Source organism: Podarcis pityusensis (assembly GCF_964106645.2).
Source record: "Podarcis pityusensis genome assembly, chromosome: 10".
Classification (NCBI taxonomy): domain Eukaryota; kingdom Metazoa; phylum Chordata; class Lepidosauria; order Squamata; family Lacertidae; genus Podarcis; species Podarcis pityusensis.
The window spans coordinates 2,376,125-2,390,517 of NC_138035.1; the positions used below are offsets into that span (position 1 = coordinate 2,376,125).

General features: G+C 42.7%; 3 protein-coding genes across 8 annotated transcripts in view; 2 read left to right on the plus strand and 1 right to left on the minus strand.

The window, feature by feature from the left end:
- Nucleotides 1-7,830, plus strand: part of LOC308486324 (uncharacterized protein) — a 119,181-nt gene extending 111,351 nt beyond the window's left edge. For 3 of the 6 annotated variants that reach the window (XM_081023083.1, XM_081023082.1, XM_081023086.1), the window contains 3 exons: nt 917-1,089; nt 2,000-2,138; nt 3,798-7,830. In XM_081023083.1, the coding sequence (XP_080879209.1) occupies nt 3,988-5,421 (1,434 nt within the window). In that variant the 5' untranslated portion in view covers nt 917-1,089; nt 2,000-2,138; nt 3,798-3,987 and the 3' untranslated portion in view covers nt 5,422-7,830. Of the gene's footprint in view, nt 1-118; nt 183-916; nt 1,090-1,999; nt 2,139-3,797 lie in introns of those variants that run through there. The other 3 variants (XM_081023085.1, XM_081023084.1, XM_081023087.1) reach the window with 3 other exon arrangements.
- The window catches only part of LOC308486315 (uncharacterized protein), a 126,644-nt gene that overhangs the window by 29,858 nt on the left and 82,393 nt on the right, over nt 1-14,393 (plus strand). The window lies entirely within an intron of this gene.
- The window catches only part of LOC308486366 (uncharacterized protein), a 76,936-nt gene that overhangs the window by 10,700 nt on the left and 51,843 nt on the right, over nt 1-14,393 (minus strand). The window lies entirely within an intron of this gene.

The window sequence follows — 14,393 nt, forward strand, 5'->3', positions numbered from 1 at the left end:
GCGCGCACGGCGATGGGTCAGTCGCGCCGGAGTGCAGGGGAAGCTCCGGGAGAGAGGGAGGGGTGAGGGAAGTGCAGCACTTGGGGGGGGGGAGAGATAGGAAGACCAGTCTTTGGGGAGAAGTCTCCATCGTGGCGCCCGCTGGGAATATCCGGAGCGCTGGGGGCTCAGCGCAGAGAGAGGTGGGCCACGAAAGGGTTAACGGGCACGAGGGATAGAGACCCCCCTGTCCCTCCCAGGCTCGTCTTGGGGGGCCCCTCCGGCTGGAGAGATGGGGGCGCAGGACGTGGGGGGAGTGGTGCCAAGGAAGCCTCCGGATGCAGGGAGACTCCGGGAGAGAGGGAGGGGGTCGAGGAAGTGGGGGGAGGAGGGAAGGCAGCATTGGCAGGGGGGGGGAGGTAGGAAGACCACTCTTGGGGGGGGGGCGTCTCCATCATGCCTTCCTCGGGGAATCTCCGGAGGGGCCGCCTTGGCTTCTCTCTCCCGCCCAGCAATCAACCCCCCCTTCAAGGCGACCAGAGAGGGATCCCTGGAAAGTGGGGGTTCTGTCTCCCCACCCCTTCCTTCCTGCAACCTCCATCCTCCTTCCACCCCATAAGCCCCTGCCCTGTCCAGACACAGCAGTTCTGCCCAGTCCAACCATTGGTCCCCCTGGAGAGGAGAGGAAAACCCGAGACAAGGGGGGAGGGGGGAGGCCTTCTCAGAAGCGGCTCTTGGTTTCCGCAATCCCACCCAGGAAGCAGCCAGAAACCTTTTCCTCTCTCTCAGGCTTCCATCTTTATTGTCTTTTCCGCTGAGGGTGAGGATAATGTACACCTGTCATCAGAAACAGGGGTGCAGAGTCCATGGAATGGCTCTCAGGATTGATACAGAAGTTGCACCTCAAAAGCATTTCTGTTCCTCTTATTCTTTGTAGGCAATGTCAGAGTGACTGACAAGCTGAGATACAACCCATCATCATCCCATGACAGTGACTGCATGAATCTTCCCAGTCAAAGGACCCATTTTCATGCTATACAGTGCCTGGGGCTGGAGGCTCTACACACCGGGTGTGCCTGTGCAGGCCAAAGACTGCCAGTATTAGCACAGGTGAGGTGTGTGACCCTCCCCTCAATTTACAGACTGTATGTGAATGGGATTATCTTTTACGGCAACCCTGTGATTTTCTCCACCCATAATATTTCATAAGCTAATATTGCAGTAAAAATTCCAAAATAAATACAAAAAATCACACGATAATAATAATAATAGTACAGTGGTACCTCAGGTTAAGAACTGGATTCGTTCTGGAGGTCCGTTCTTAACCTGAAACTGTTCTTAACGTGTGGTACCACTTTAGCTAATGGGGCCTCCTGCTGCCGCCGTGCGATTTCTGTTCTCATCCTGATGCAAAGTTCTTAACCGAAGGTACTATTTCTGGGTTAGCAGAGTCTGTAACCTGAAGCGCCTGTAACCCGAGGTAGCTTACAGTACATATAGGTAAAGGTAAAGGGACCCCTGACCATTAGGTCCAGTCGTAGACGACTCTGGGGTTGCGGGGCTCATCTCGCTTCACTGGCCGGCCCCCCTGCACTCCCCACGCTACGCCACTGGCTCCTCCATAATGATCGATGTATAGTTAGCAGAGTAGGAAAAAACACAGGGTCAGGAAAAAAGTAATTCAGCTGAGAAATTTATTACTGAAGACAGAGAAGCATAACAGGACCCAAAAAATAGCAAAAATGTAACTCACAGTAAAACCCTGACTTAGCATTCCAAAACAGCACTCAAGTAAGAAACAGACAAGCAGAGTAGAGTAATATCAGAATAGGAAGTGGGAGCAGGCGCATTTCAATACTGTAATTCATATATAATTCAACGTCAGAATAACCCTGGGACTAGATAACAAGCCTCCAGGTGGACGTGCCCCACCTGCCCTTCACGTTCCTCTTCCACACAGGCAGAATCTGCCTTCTGGACTGTGGGATTCACGGTTGTTCTCCTCCTCTCCATCCACCAGGGCTTGACTTCAGGTGCAGCAGAAATCCCCAGCCCCCCAAGGATTTGAGACCCATCAGCTTTCCTCACCTGGTTTAGCCGGCTGGTTGAAGCCGTTGCTTGAACCCCTGTTGCATGCTGACAGCTTCTGGAAGCCACAGGTGAGAGCCGAGTGCAGGGTGGGGACCAAGGGTGGAAAAATGACCCCAGAAGGTGCAGGACATGACCACCACCAAAGGAACTACTGCTCCCCATGACATCTAGATGCAGGTAGGGAGCCGTGTTGGTTTGACGCAGTTGAAATAAAAATTAATCCAGTAGCACCTATGATTTTTCTAGATATAAGCTTTTGTGTGCATGCACACTTCTTCAGATACACTGACACAGATGTCACCAGACCCTTGTATATCGTGGGAGGGTGGGCTGGGGTTTTTCCTCAGAAGGGTACTCCTACTACCATCTACTACTCTTCACTATATGAAGAAGTGTGCATGCACACAAAAGCTTATACCTCGAACAAACTTAGTTGGTCCCTAAGGTGCTGCTGCTGCTGTTGTTGTTGTTAATTCATTTAGTCTTGTCCGACTCTTCATGACCCCCTGGACCAGAGCACGCCAGGCACTCCTGTCTTCCACTTCCTCCCGCAGTTTGTTCAAACTTATGCTGGTAGCTTCGAGAACACTGCCCAACCATCTCATCCTCTGTCTTTCCCTTCTCCTTGTGCCCTCCATCTTTCTCAACACCAGGGTCTTTCCTGGGGAGTCTTCTCTTGAGGTGGCCAAAGTCTTGGAGCCTCAGCTTCAGGATCTGTCCTTCCAGTGAGCACTCAGGGCTGATTTCCTTCAGAATCTAGAGGTTTGATCTTCTTGCAGTCCATGGGACTCTCAAGAGTCTTCTCCAGCACCATAATTCAAAAGCATCAATTCTTCGGCGTTCAGCCTTCTTTATGGTCCAGCTCTCACTTCCATACATCACGACTGGGAAAACCATGGCTTTAACTATACGGACCTTTGTTGGCAGAGACCTTAAAATGTCTCTGCATTTTAAGATGCTGTCTAGGTTTGTCATTGCTTTTCTCCCAAGACCCTAAGGTGCTACTGGACTATTTTTGTTAATTTTTTTACTTCAACTGTGTCAGACCAATATGGCTACCTACCATTAAGTACAGTTATCTCCTTGCCTTGAATATCCTGCTTTTCAGTGCCAGATTAGGATAGTCCTCTGTCAGAAGACAAGCACAGGATCAGGCAGCACATCATCATTATAAAGGACCATTGGGGTGGGTGTTTCCGCCTGGGATTCCCATGTGCCAGCTGCTTTCCTTCTGCTTCTCCTGCTCTCTCCATGCAATGTGAGGCATGTAGACAGAGGTCCATCTCCAAGAACAGGAGCTTCCCTGAGCACCCATTCAGCTGACCCCAAGCACCAAGCCTTGTCACTAGTTCTCTGATTGAGCCAGACCACAATCCCTGGAAGAGATGAAGGCCTGGGTCTCCCAAAATAGTCCATATGGACCTCCTGAGGTCAGTGGGACTATGCAGGTGATTCATTAAGTTCTAGATGTGGAAACGGGGGCAACCACTTGATTTGAAAGGCAGTCCCACAGGACAACAGTATTCCAAGATCATGCTGTTATTAAAGCTGATTGAGGATTATGAAAGGTTGCTGATGCATTACTACCATTTGACATCATACCATTTTCATTTCCTAAAAATTGGGAACATGGGGAGGACATGGGAGAATGTAGGAGATGTTGAAATAAGAGAAGGTGCTAATGGCGACTGATGAGCCCTTTTTTTTCTGTGTTCTTTTTCCTGAAGCCCAAACAGGATTTCCTTTCTGCTCACTCTGAAAAAGGGGATGGAGAAGACAGAATTGCAGGGGACAAGGCACCTTTTGTTTCATTAGGAATAGCCATTAAAATGTGTGAAATGAGTAATATGCTTCACTGAATGAGCACACATAGTTCACATCAACAAACACAAAAAGGAAAGAACCCATTTAAAAGGTATGGAGTGTGGAAACAGCTTCTCTTTCAATGCAAAACTTAGAACACACCAGCGGACTCACAGAGAGAGAAAACGTTTTAAGTGCAGGGAGTGTGGGAAGAACTTCAGTCAGAGTGGACACCTCAATATACATCAACGGACTCACACAGGGGAGAAATCATTTAAATGTATGGAGTGTGGAAAGAGCTTTAGTGATAGTGGAAGCCTTAGAATACATCAACGGACTCACACAGGGGAGAAACCATATAAATGTATCGCGTGTGGAAAGAGCTTTAGTGATAGTGGAAGCCTTAGAACACATCAACGGACTCACACAGGGGAGAAACCATTTAAATGCATGGAGTGTGGAAAGGACTTCAGTCAGAATGGACAACTTAGATCCCATCAACGGACTCACACAGGGGATAAATTATTTAAATGCATGGAGTGTGGAAAGGACTTCAGTCAGAATGGACACCTTAGATCCCATCAACAGACTCACACAGGGGAGAAACCATTTAAATGTATGGAGTGTGAAAAGAGCTTTAGTGATAGTGGAAGCCTTAGAAGACATCAACGGACTCACACAGGGGAGAAACCATATAAATGTATCGAGTGTGGAAAGAGCTTTAGTGAAAATGGAAGCCTTAGGAAACATCAACGTACTCACACAGGGGAGAAACCATTTAAATGTATCGAGTGTGGAAAGAGCTTTAGTGAAAATGGAAGCCTTAGGAAACATCAACGTACTCACACAGGGGAGAAACCATTTAAATGCATGGAGTGTGGAAAGAGCTTTAGTGAAAATGGAAGCCTTAAAAAACATCAACGGACTCACACAGGGGATAAATTATTTAAATGCATGGAGTGTGGAAAGGACTTCAGTCAGAATGGACACCTTAGATCCCATCAACAGACTCACACAGGGGAGAAACCATTTAAATGTATGGAGTGTGAAAAGAGCTTTAGTGAAAATGGAAGCCTTAGAAGACATCAACGGACTCACACAGGGGAGAAACCATATAAATGTATCGAGTGTGGAAAGAGCTTTAGTGAAAATGGAAGCCTTAGGAAACATCAACGGACTCACACAGGGGAGAAACCATTTAAATGTATCGAGTGTGGAAAGAGCTTTAGTTATAGTGGAAGCCTTAGAACACATCAACGGACTCACACAGGGGAGAAACCATTTAAATGCATGGAGTGTGGAAAGGACTTCAGTCAGAATGGACACCTTAGATCCCATCAACAGACTCACACAGGGGAGAAACCATTTAAATGCATGGAGTGTGGAAAGGACTTCAGTCAGAATGGACACCTTAGATCCCATCAACAGACTCACACAGGGGAGAAACCATATAAATGTATCGAGTGTGGAAAGAGCTTTAGTGAAAATGGAAACCTTAGGAAACATCAACGTACTCACACAGGGGAGAAACCATTTAAATGTATCTAGTGTTAGCTTCCGGGTTAGCGCGATCGACTAATGGCGGATTCCCTCCGAGCTCCGGAGGGAATCGGCTTGACAGGGGGCTGGGTCTTGCCGTGCCGGCGACACGGGGACCCTTAAAAACCACGGGCACGGAGCCCGTGGACATGGTGACTCAGCGGGCACCGTTAGCGCCCTCCCGACTCGTGAAGGAGCCTTTTTAAAGGCTACGGAACGGGTGCCGGGGAGCGGCGTGGTGCTGTGAGTCTACTGCTTCCCCTGCCGAGCGAAGCCGCATGCCATTTGTTGGAGAGCGCTGACTTCTTCCTGCTAAAATTTGGACTTAAAATCAAGAACAACAACCCGTGAGTAATTTGGAAATTGGATTACAAATAATTCGGTTTTGGATTTGGTACGAGCGGGGGAGGTGGAAAAAAAAAGGGAAGTCCGTCTCCCCCCTATTGTAAACAGTTTAAAGGAAGGATCTGTCAACTAAGGTTGCGAGAAGAATTGTTGTGATTGGATAAAAAATATAAATTCCACGGATTTAAAGGACTAAGCTAATGTGCTGGAGGACAAGAGTTCATTTGTTTGGATTAAGTACCACTTTTCTCAAGCCCGGGAGTAACCCGTGAAAAGAGCCTGCTGAGGATCTACAGAAAACTTTTGACAGCTGTCAAATTAGCTGTCAAAGTTGGGAAAAACCGAAAGCTTAAATTTTAACCGGTTATATTGTTACAAAATATTGAAAGTAAAGAAAGACTGATACAAATAAATCTGACTTTTGGATCGGAAGGGAAAAGAATACTAAGTAACCAGAATCCCTCTAGAGGGGATTCTTGGACATTACAAGAATGGAACTAGGTCGGGAAATACGAGCTGACTTGCAAGAGCTTATCTTTTTCGTGGGAAAGCTGCGAGAGATGAGCGAGCAAGGCCATGTTTTGTCTACAAGCCCCACAAAACCGAAGTTAACAGAAAATATACCTACTGAGTTGGAAAGGGACTTGATGCTCAAAACACAGGCAGCTGGACAAGAAATGAAATCAAAGATTGAAGAGGAGGAAAAGACACCTGCTGAACAGGAGGAGCAGAAAGAAGGGATGGCTGAAATGTTACAGAAGACAAAAGAGAGCCGGAGATCTGCCAAGATGAACTCTAATTCGACCAAGGTGAAAGCTGGACTATTTGGGACATATAGACTTAAGAAACAGAGCTGGAGCTCCACCTTTAAACAAGTAGGCATGGCTGGAAGAAACATGGTCAGCACTGAGAAGGTACCTCTTCGACCTTGGATATTTAGTATGAGAGACCTCCAAAGAAGCCGGCTGAAAGGGACTGAGAGAGATTTGAGAGCCTCGGACGTAAGGTCACCAGGCTAAAAAGATGGACTAACCGGACTTTGGTTTGGGACTGAAACCGGGGAGAGAAGGGTGGGGTTTAGAAGTCCAAAGGCGGCCTGATTCTTACTTTGCAGTGTAAAAATTATATGTTCTTTATTATTATAAGAATGGGGAATCCGTGGATGGGAACTAGGGACAGCCTTAGGAAAGGTATCTCTTTTTATGTTTTTATATCTCTTTTCTCTTTTTTCATATATGATTAAGGTATATATTTTAAAAATTGCTAAATAAACTAAATTAAGGATAATAATGAACTAAGGTTTAAACCTACTATAAAGAATTATATTAACAAATTATGGTTAAGTAAATTAACAAATTATGGTTAGGACACTAAGGATAAAAACTTGTTTGAACAAACAACTGGAGTTGGAATACAATAAGGGGAGGCGTGGGGAAGTCATGAAAAGAAGTTATTGAAAATGAGACCTAAAAGGTGGAATTTTTTTGTTGTTTTTTGTGTTTTCTTTTGTTTTTCTGTTTTGTTTTTTGTAACCTTTTGAAACTTTAATAAAGATTATTTAAAAAAAAATGTATCGAGTGTGGAAAGAGCTTTAGTGAAAATGGAAGCCTTAGGAAACATCAACGTACTCACACAGGGGAGAAACCATATAAATGTATCGAGTGTGGAAAGAGCTTTAGTGAAAATGGAAGCCTTAGGAAACATCAATGGACTCACACAGGGGAGAAACCATTTAAATGTATCGAGTGTGGAAAGAGCTTCTGTCAGAGTCAAAATCAACAGATTCACGGACAGGACAGGAAGAACTTTAAGAGTTGAAACCCCTCAAACCATCAACAAACTCAAAGAGGAGAAGCAGTTTAAATGAAAAGACTGCAAACAGTGCTTTATTTATAACGGAGTATTTAAAGTACAGGGATTCGAGTGGCGCTGTGGGTTAAACCATAGACCCTAGGACTTGCCAATCAGAAGGTCGGCGGTTCGAATTCCTGTGACGGGGTGAGCTCCCGTTGCTCGGTCCCTGCTCCTGCCAACCTAGCAGTTCAAAAGCACGTCAAAGTGCAAGTAGATAAGTAGGTACTGCTCCGGCGGGAAGGTAAACGGCGTTTCCGTGCACTGCTCTGGTTCGCCAGAAGCGGCTTAGTCATGGCCATATGACCCGGAAGCTGTACCCTGGCTCCCTCGGCCAGTAAAGCGAGATGAGCGCCGCAACCCCAGAGTTGTCCTTGACTGGACCTAATGGTCAGGGGTCCCTTTACCTTTACCTTTATTTAAGGTATATCCAGGGACTCTCACATGGGAGAACCCATTTAGATGTATGGAGTGTGGGACGTCTTCCTCTCAGAGTCCACTCTGAGCATTGAACTCAGCAGGAAATCATTCCTAAAAGCATGAGGTATATGCAAACTTCTGGTGTTTATATGTAGAACTGTATAATAATGAAATAATGAAGGCAACATCTCAGAATAGTGAGCATAATTTTATATGTAAAGTACCTTTGGTTTATGCACCAAACTCTCTCACCCCCCCAACCACATGATCTCCAAGCACTGCTTCTTCACCAGAATTTCATCGCTGCCTCCTGCCCTGTGCGTTCTGAAGAAAACTTGAAATACTGAAATTGAATGGGAGATTTCCCCCCCAAGCCTAATTTCAAGAGGGGGAAGGAGGCTGCAGGTACCAGGGAAATCTCCTGGGGGGCCCATCTTCACTCATGAACCCCATGGGGCAACCCCAGAGCTCCTGCTCATTCTGGGGTTTGAGGAAGCTAGCATTTTTCCATAGTCCCAGAAGTTTTTATTCAATCATGCTACTCGGGAGTTTTCCTAGCAGAGGACCACAGTGTTGTGGCTGCTGTTGTTGTCATGGACTGGCTGGTGGGGGAGGGGAGGCACCAGCTGGGGGACCCACAAGGGAAGAAGGCTCAGAGCCCAGCGACTGGTGGTGGGATGGCAGTGAGCAGAAAGAGGGAGGAAAGGGAGCAGAACAGGAGGGGAGGTGTTGCAAGCTGAGGAGGAAACAGGGTTTGGTGAGCAGAAAGAGGCTGGGACAGAGAGCAGTTCAGGCTCAGAGGGAGGAGAGGAGGGGGCCAGGAGACCCAGAGGAGGCCGGCTGCTGAAGCATCCAGGGAGACCCCCCTCCTGCTGCGACCAGCCCATGCCTTTGCGTCTGGCGGTTAGAACTCTTAGAATGTGGGGATCCCAATTTTCAACCAAATCCAAAACAAAAACAAAAAACCCCTAGCCTTTTCCCAGGTCTTTCCTGTCCTGACTGTCGTTCGTCTTCTCTACGAAGGACTCTACAAAGTCCTTCTCCCTCTTTTTCCCATGGGGTCCCACCAACCTTTTCTGCTTCTTACACTCTAGGGAAAAGAGTCCCTTTCCTTTTAAAAAAAAAAAAGATATTTATTGAAAGTTTTTAAGATATAACAAAAAAAAAGAAAAATAAACATACAAAATAAAAAACAGTTAAAAACACACATTAATTTTCAGTAACATAAGTTCCGTACACTTATTTCCTCGGACCTCCTCATACCTCCCTTCTTTGTATTCCAGTTCGATTTGTTAGTTCAGCAAATCCTTACCATTAAACTTTTACCCATTTGTGAAACCTTTTTATATATATATCTCTTAAAGCATTACAGCTGGAAACCGCTTAGTTTCTATCCAACATCCTTCTAACATTCATTAATTTTACAATATTTCTGTAAATAGTCTTTAAATTTCTCCCAGTCTTCTTTCAACGACTCTTCTCCCTGGTCTCGGATTCTGCCAGTCATTTTTGCCAATTCCATGTAGTCAATCACCTTCATCTGCCATTCTTCCAGGGTGGGTAGATATTGTGTCTTCCAATACTTTGCAATGAGTATTCTTGCTGCTGTTGTTGCATACAGAAAAAAGGTTCTGTCCTTCTTTGGCACCAATTGGCCGACAATGCCCAGGAGAAAGGCCTCTGGTTTCTTCAGAAAGGTATATTTAAATACCTTTTTCAATTCATTATATATCATTTCCTAGAAGGCCTTAATCTTTGGGCACGTCCACCAAAGGTGGAAGAATGTACCTTCAGTTTCTTTACATTTCCAGCATTTATTATTGGGCAAATGGTAGATTTTTTGCAAGCTTGACTGTGGTCATGTACCACCTGTATATCATTTTCATAATATTCTCTCTTAAGGCATTACATGCCGTAAACTTCATACCTGTGGTCCATAACTGTTCCCAGTCAGCAAACATAATATTATGTCCAACAACTTGTGCCCATTTAATCATAACAGATTTCACCATTTCATCCTGCGTATTCCATTTCAACAGCAAGTTATACATTCTTGACAAATTCTTAGTTTTGGGTTCTAACAGTTCTGTTTCTAATTTTGACTTTTCAACCTGGAAGCCAATTTTCTTATCCAAATTGTATACCTCCATTATCTGATAATAGTGAAGCCAGTCTCTCACTTTGTTTTTTAATTTTTCAAAACTCTGCAATTTCAGTTTATCTCCTTCTTGTTCCAAAATCTCACAGTATGTCGGCCATTTGGCCTCCATATTAAGCCTTTTCAAAGCTTTCGCTTCCATTGGTGACAGCCACCTTGGGGTTTTATTTTCTTTTTTAAAAAAGAATATTTATTAAAATTTCACAAATTATATAGACAAACACAAAAAAACAGACAAACACAAACCAAATAACAAGTATAATTTCAAACCCTTATTTTCTTATAACTTACTTCTCCGACTCCCCCATACCTCCCCTTTCTGCATTCCAATTTCAAATTTTAATTCAGCAAATCCTTACTCTTAATTTTATCTAGTTTGTAACCTTTCTTTTCTTTTAACTTAATCCTTACAGCTATAATCCACTTAGTTTCTAAACCAGCATCCTTCTAACATTCATTAATTTTGCAATGTTTCTTAAGATAGTTCTTAAATTTCTTCCAATCTTCTTCCGCCGTCTCTTTTCCCTGGTCTCGGATTCTGCCAGTCATTTCTGCCAGTCCCATATAGTCTATCACCTTCATCTGCCATTCTTCCAAGTTGGGTAGATCTTGTGTCTTCCAATACTTTGCGATGAGTATTCTTGCTGCTGTTGTGGCATACATAAAGAATGTTCTATCTTTCTTTGGCACCAATTGGCCGACCATGCCCAAGAGAAAGGCCTCTGGTTTCTTAAGGAAGGTATATTTAAATACCTTTTTCATTTCATTATATATCATTTCCCAGAAAGCCTTAATCTTTGTGCATGTCCACCAAAGGTGAAAAAAAGTACCCTCAGTTTCTTTACATTTCCAACATTTGTTATCAGGCAAGTGGTAGATTTTTGCAAGCTTGACTGGGGTCATGTACCACCTATAAATCATTTTCATAATATTTCCTTTTAAGGCATTACATGCCGTAAATTTCATACCGGTGGTCCACAACTGTTCCCAGTCAGCAAACATAATGTTATGACCAATATCTTGCGCCCACTTAATCATAGCTGATTTGACTGTTTCATCCTGCGTATTCCATTTTAACAGCAAGTTATACATCTTTGACAAATTCTTAGTTTTGGATTCCAACAGCTCTGTTTCTAATTTTGACTTTTCCACCTGGAAGCCAATTTTCCTGTCCAATTTATAAACCTCCATTATCTGATAATAATGAAGCCAATCTCTCACTTTGTCTTTCAATTTTTCAAAACTCTGCAATTTCAATTTGTCTCCTTCTTGTTCCAGAATTTCCCAATATTTCGGCCATTTGGCCTCCATATTAAGCCTTTTCAAAGCTTTCGCTTCCATCGGTGATAACCACCTTGGGGTTTTATTTTCCAATAAATCCTTATATCTTATCCAAACATTAAACAATGCTTTCTTCTTGGGGTTTTATTTTCCAACAAGTCTTTGTATCTTATCCAGACATTAAACAAAGCTTTCCTGACAATATGATTTTTAAATGCTTTATGAGCTTTGACCTTATCATACCATAAATATGCATGCCATCCAAATACATTGTTAAAACCTTCTAAATCCAAAATGTCAGTGTTTTCAAGAAGTAGCCATTCTTTCAACCAGCAAAAGGCTGCTGATTCATAATAAAGTTTAAGGTCTGGCAGGGCAAATCCACCCCTTTCCTTTGCATCTGTCAGTATCTTAAATTTTATTCTAGGCTTCTTGCCCTGCCAGACAAATCTAGAAATATCTCTCTGCCACCTCTTAAAACAATCCATCTTGTCCACAATTTGCAATGTCTAAAATAAAAACAACATTCTCGGCAATACATTCATTTTTATCACAGCAATTCAACCCAACAGTGAAAGCTTCAAATTTGACCAAATTTCTAAATCTTTTTTCTTTTCTTTTTTTCTTTTTTTTTTAATAAATTTTTTATTGGTTTTACAACATTTTTTTTAGAGAGTACAAACAAATAAAAAGACAAACAAACATGTATAATTTCATAACCTTTTTTCAATAATCCTCCTTTCTCAGACTCCCCCATACCTCCCCTTTCTGCATCTCAATTTACAGAATTATTTCAGCAGCTTCTAAGCAAATTTATCAAATATATGTCCTCTTAGTCCTTTCTTTAACTTTATCTTATGTCACTGTATCCCTTTTTCTCTCAACACCTCAACATTTTAGCATTCCTCAATTTTATAATAGTTCTTAAGGTAAATTTTGAATTTCTCCCAGTCCTCTTCCGCCGTCTCTTTCCTCTGATCACGGATTCTGCCAGTCATCTCAGCCAGTGTCATATAGTCCATCACTTTCATCTGCCATTCTTCCACGGTGGGTAAATCTTGTGTCTTCCAATACTTTGCGATGAGTATTCTTGCTGCTGTCGTAGCGTACATAAAAAAAGTTCTATCTTTCTTTGGCACCAATTGGCCGACAATGCCCAAGAGAAAGGCCTCTGGCTTCTTAGGGAAAGTACATTTAAGTACCTTTTTCATTTCATTATATATCATTTCCCAGAAAGCCTTAATCTTCGGGCATGTCCACCAAAGGTGATAGAAAGTACCTTCAATTTCTTTACATTTCCAACACTTATTGTCAGGCAAATGGTATATTTTTGCTAGCTTGACTGGGGTCATGTACCACCTGTAGATCATTTTCATAATATTTTCCTTTAAGGCATTACATGCCGTGAATTTTATCTCGGTGTTCCACAACCATTCCCAGTCAGCAAACATGATGTTATGCCCAATGTCCTGTGCCCACTTAATCATAGCCGATTTAACTGTTTCATCTTGTGTATTCCATTTCAGCAGCAAATTATACATTCTTGATAAGTTCTTAGTATTGAGTTCTAACAGTTCAGTTTCTAATTTTGATTTCTCCACCTGGAAGCCAGTTTTCCTATCTTGTTTGTACATCTCCATTATTTGATAATAATGGAGCCAATCTCGTACTTTGGGTTTCAATTTCTCATGACTCTGTAGCTTCAATTTATCTCCATCTTGTTCCAAAATTTCCCAAAACTTTGGCCATCCGGCCTCCATATTGAGCTTTTTCAATGCCTTAGCCTCCAAGGGTGACAACCATCTAGGGGTTTTGTTTTCCAGCAGATCTTTATATCTTATCCAAACATTATATAAAGCTTTTCTAACAATATGATTTTTGAAGGCCCTTTGCACCTTGATTTTGTCATACCACAAATATGCATGCCAACCAAATTCATTATTGAAACCTTCCAAATCCAAAATGTCTGTATTCTCGAGGAGCATCCACTCTTTCAGCCAGCAAAACGCTGCTGCTTCATAGTACAATTTTAAGTCCGGCAGGGCAAATCCCCCTCTTTCTTTTGCATCTGTAAGTACTTTAAATTTTATTCTGGGCTTTTTGCCCTGCCAGACAAATTTCGAGATGTCTTTCTGCCACCTCTTGAAACAGTCCATCTTGTCCAAAATCTGCAAAGTTTGAAACAAGAATAACATTCTAGGCAATACATTCATCTTAATAACTGCAATTCGGCCTAACATAGACAATTTCAAATTTGACCATATTTCTAGATCTTTTTTTATTTCTGACCAACATTTTTCATAATTGTCTTTATACAAGTTCAAATTTTTAGATGTCAAATGAACCCCTAGGTATTTCACCTTCTTAACCACTGTCAAACCTGTCTCATCCTGAAATTTCTCCCTCTCCATGACTGTTAAATTTTTTTCCAAAACTTTAGTCTTTTGTTTATTCAATTTAAATCCGGCTACCTGGCCAAATTGTTGAATTATCTCCAGCACTCTTTTCGTACTAGTGTCTGGCTCTTGTAAAGTCAATACTAAGTCATCTGCAAAGGCCCTTAACTTGTAATGTTTAGCTCCGACCTGTACCCCTTTAACCTGCTGGTCTTCTCTAATCATGTTTAGCAACACCTCCAGAACAGAAATAAAGAGCAATGGGGAAATTGGGCACCCCTGTCGTGTCCCTTTTTCTATCTTAAATTCTTCAGTTATCACATTATTTACAATCAGCTTAGCTTTTTGTTCAGAGTATATCGCACCCATACCATTCTCAAATCCTTGTCCTACCCCCATCCCATGAAGATTCTTTTTCATAAAACTCCAAGAAATATTGTCAAAGGCTTTCTCCGCGTCCACAAATATCAGCACTGCTTTAGTGTTTATATTCACCTCCAATAGTTCCAGGATATCTATTATATTCCTCA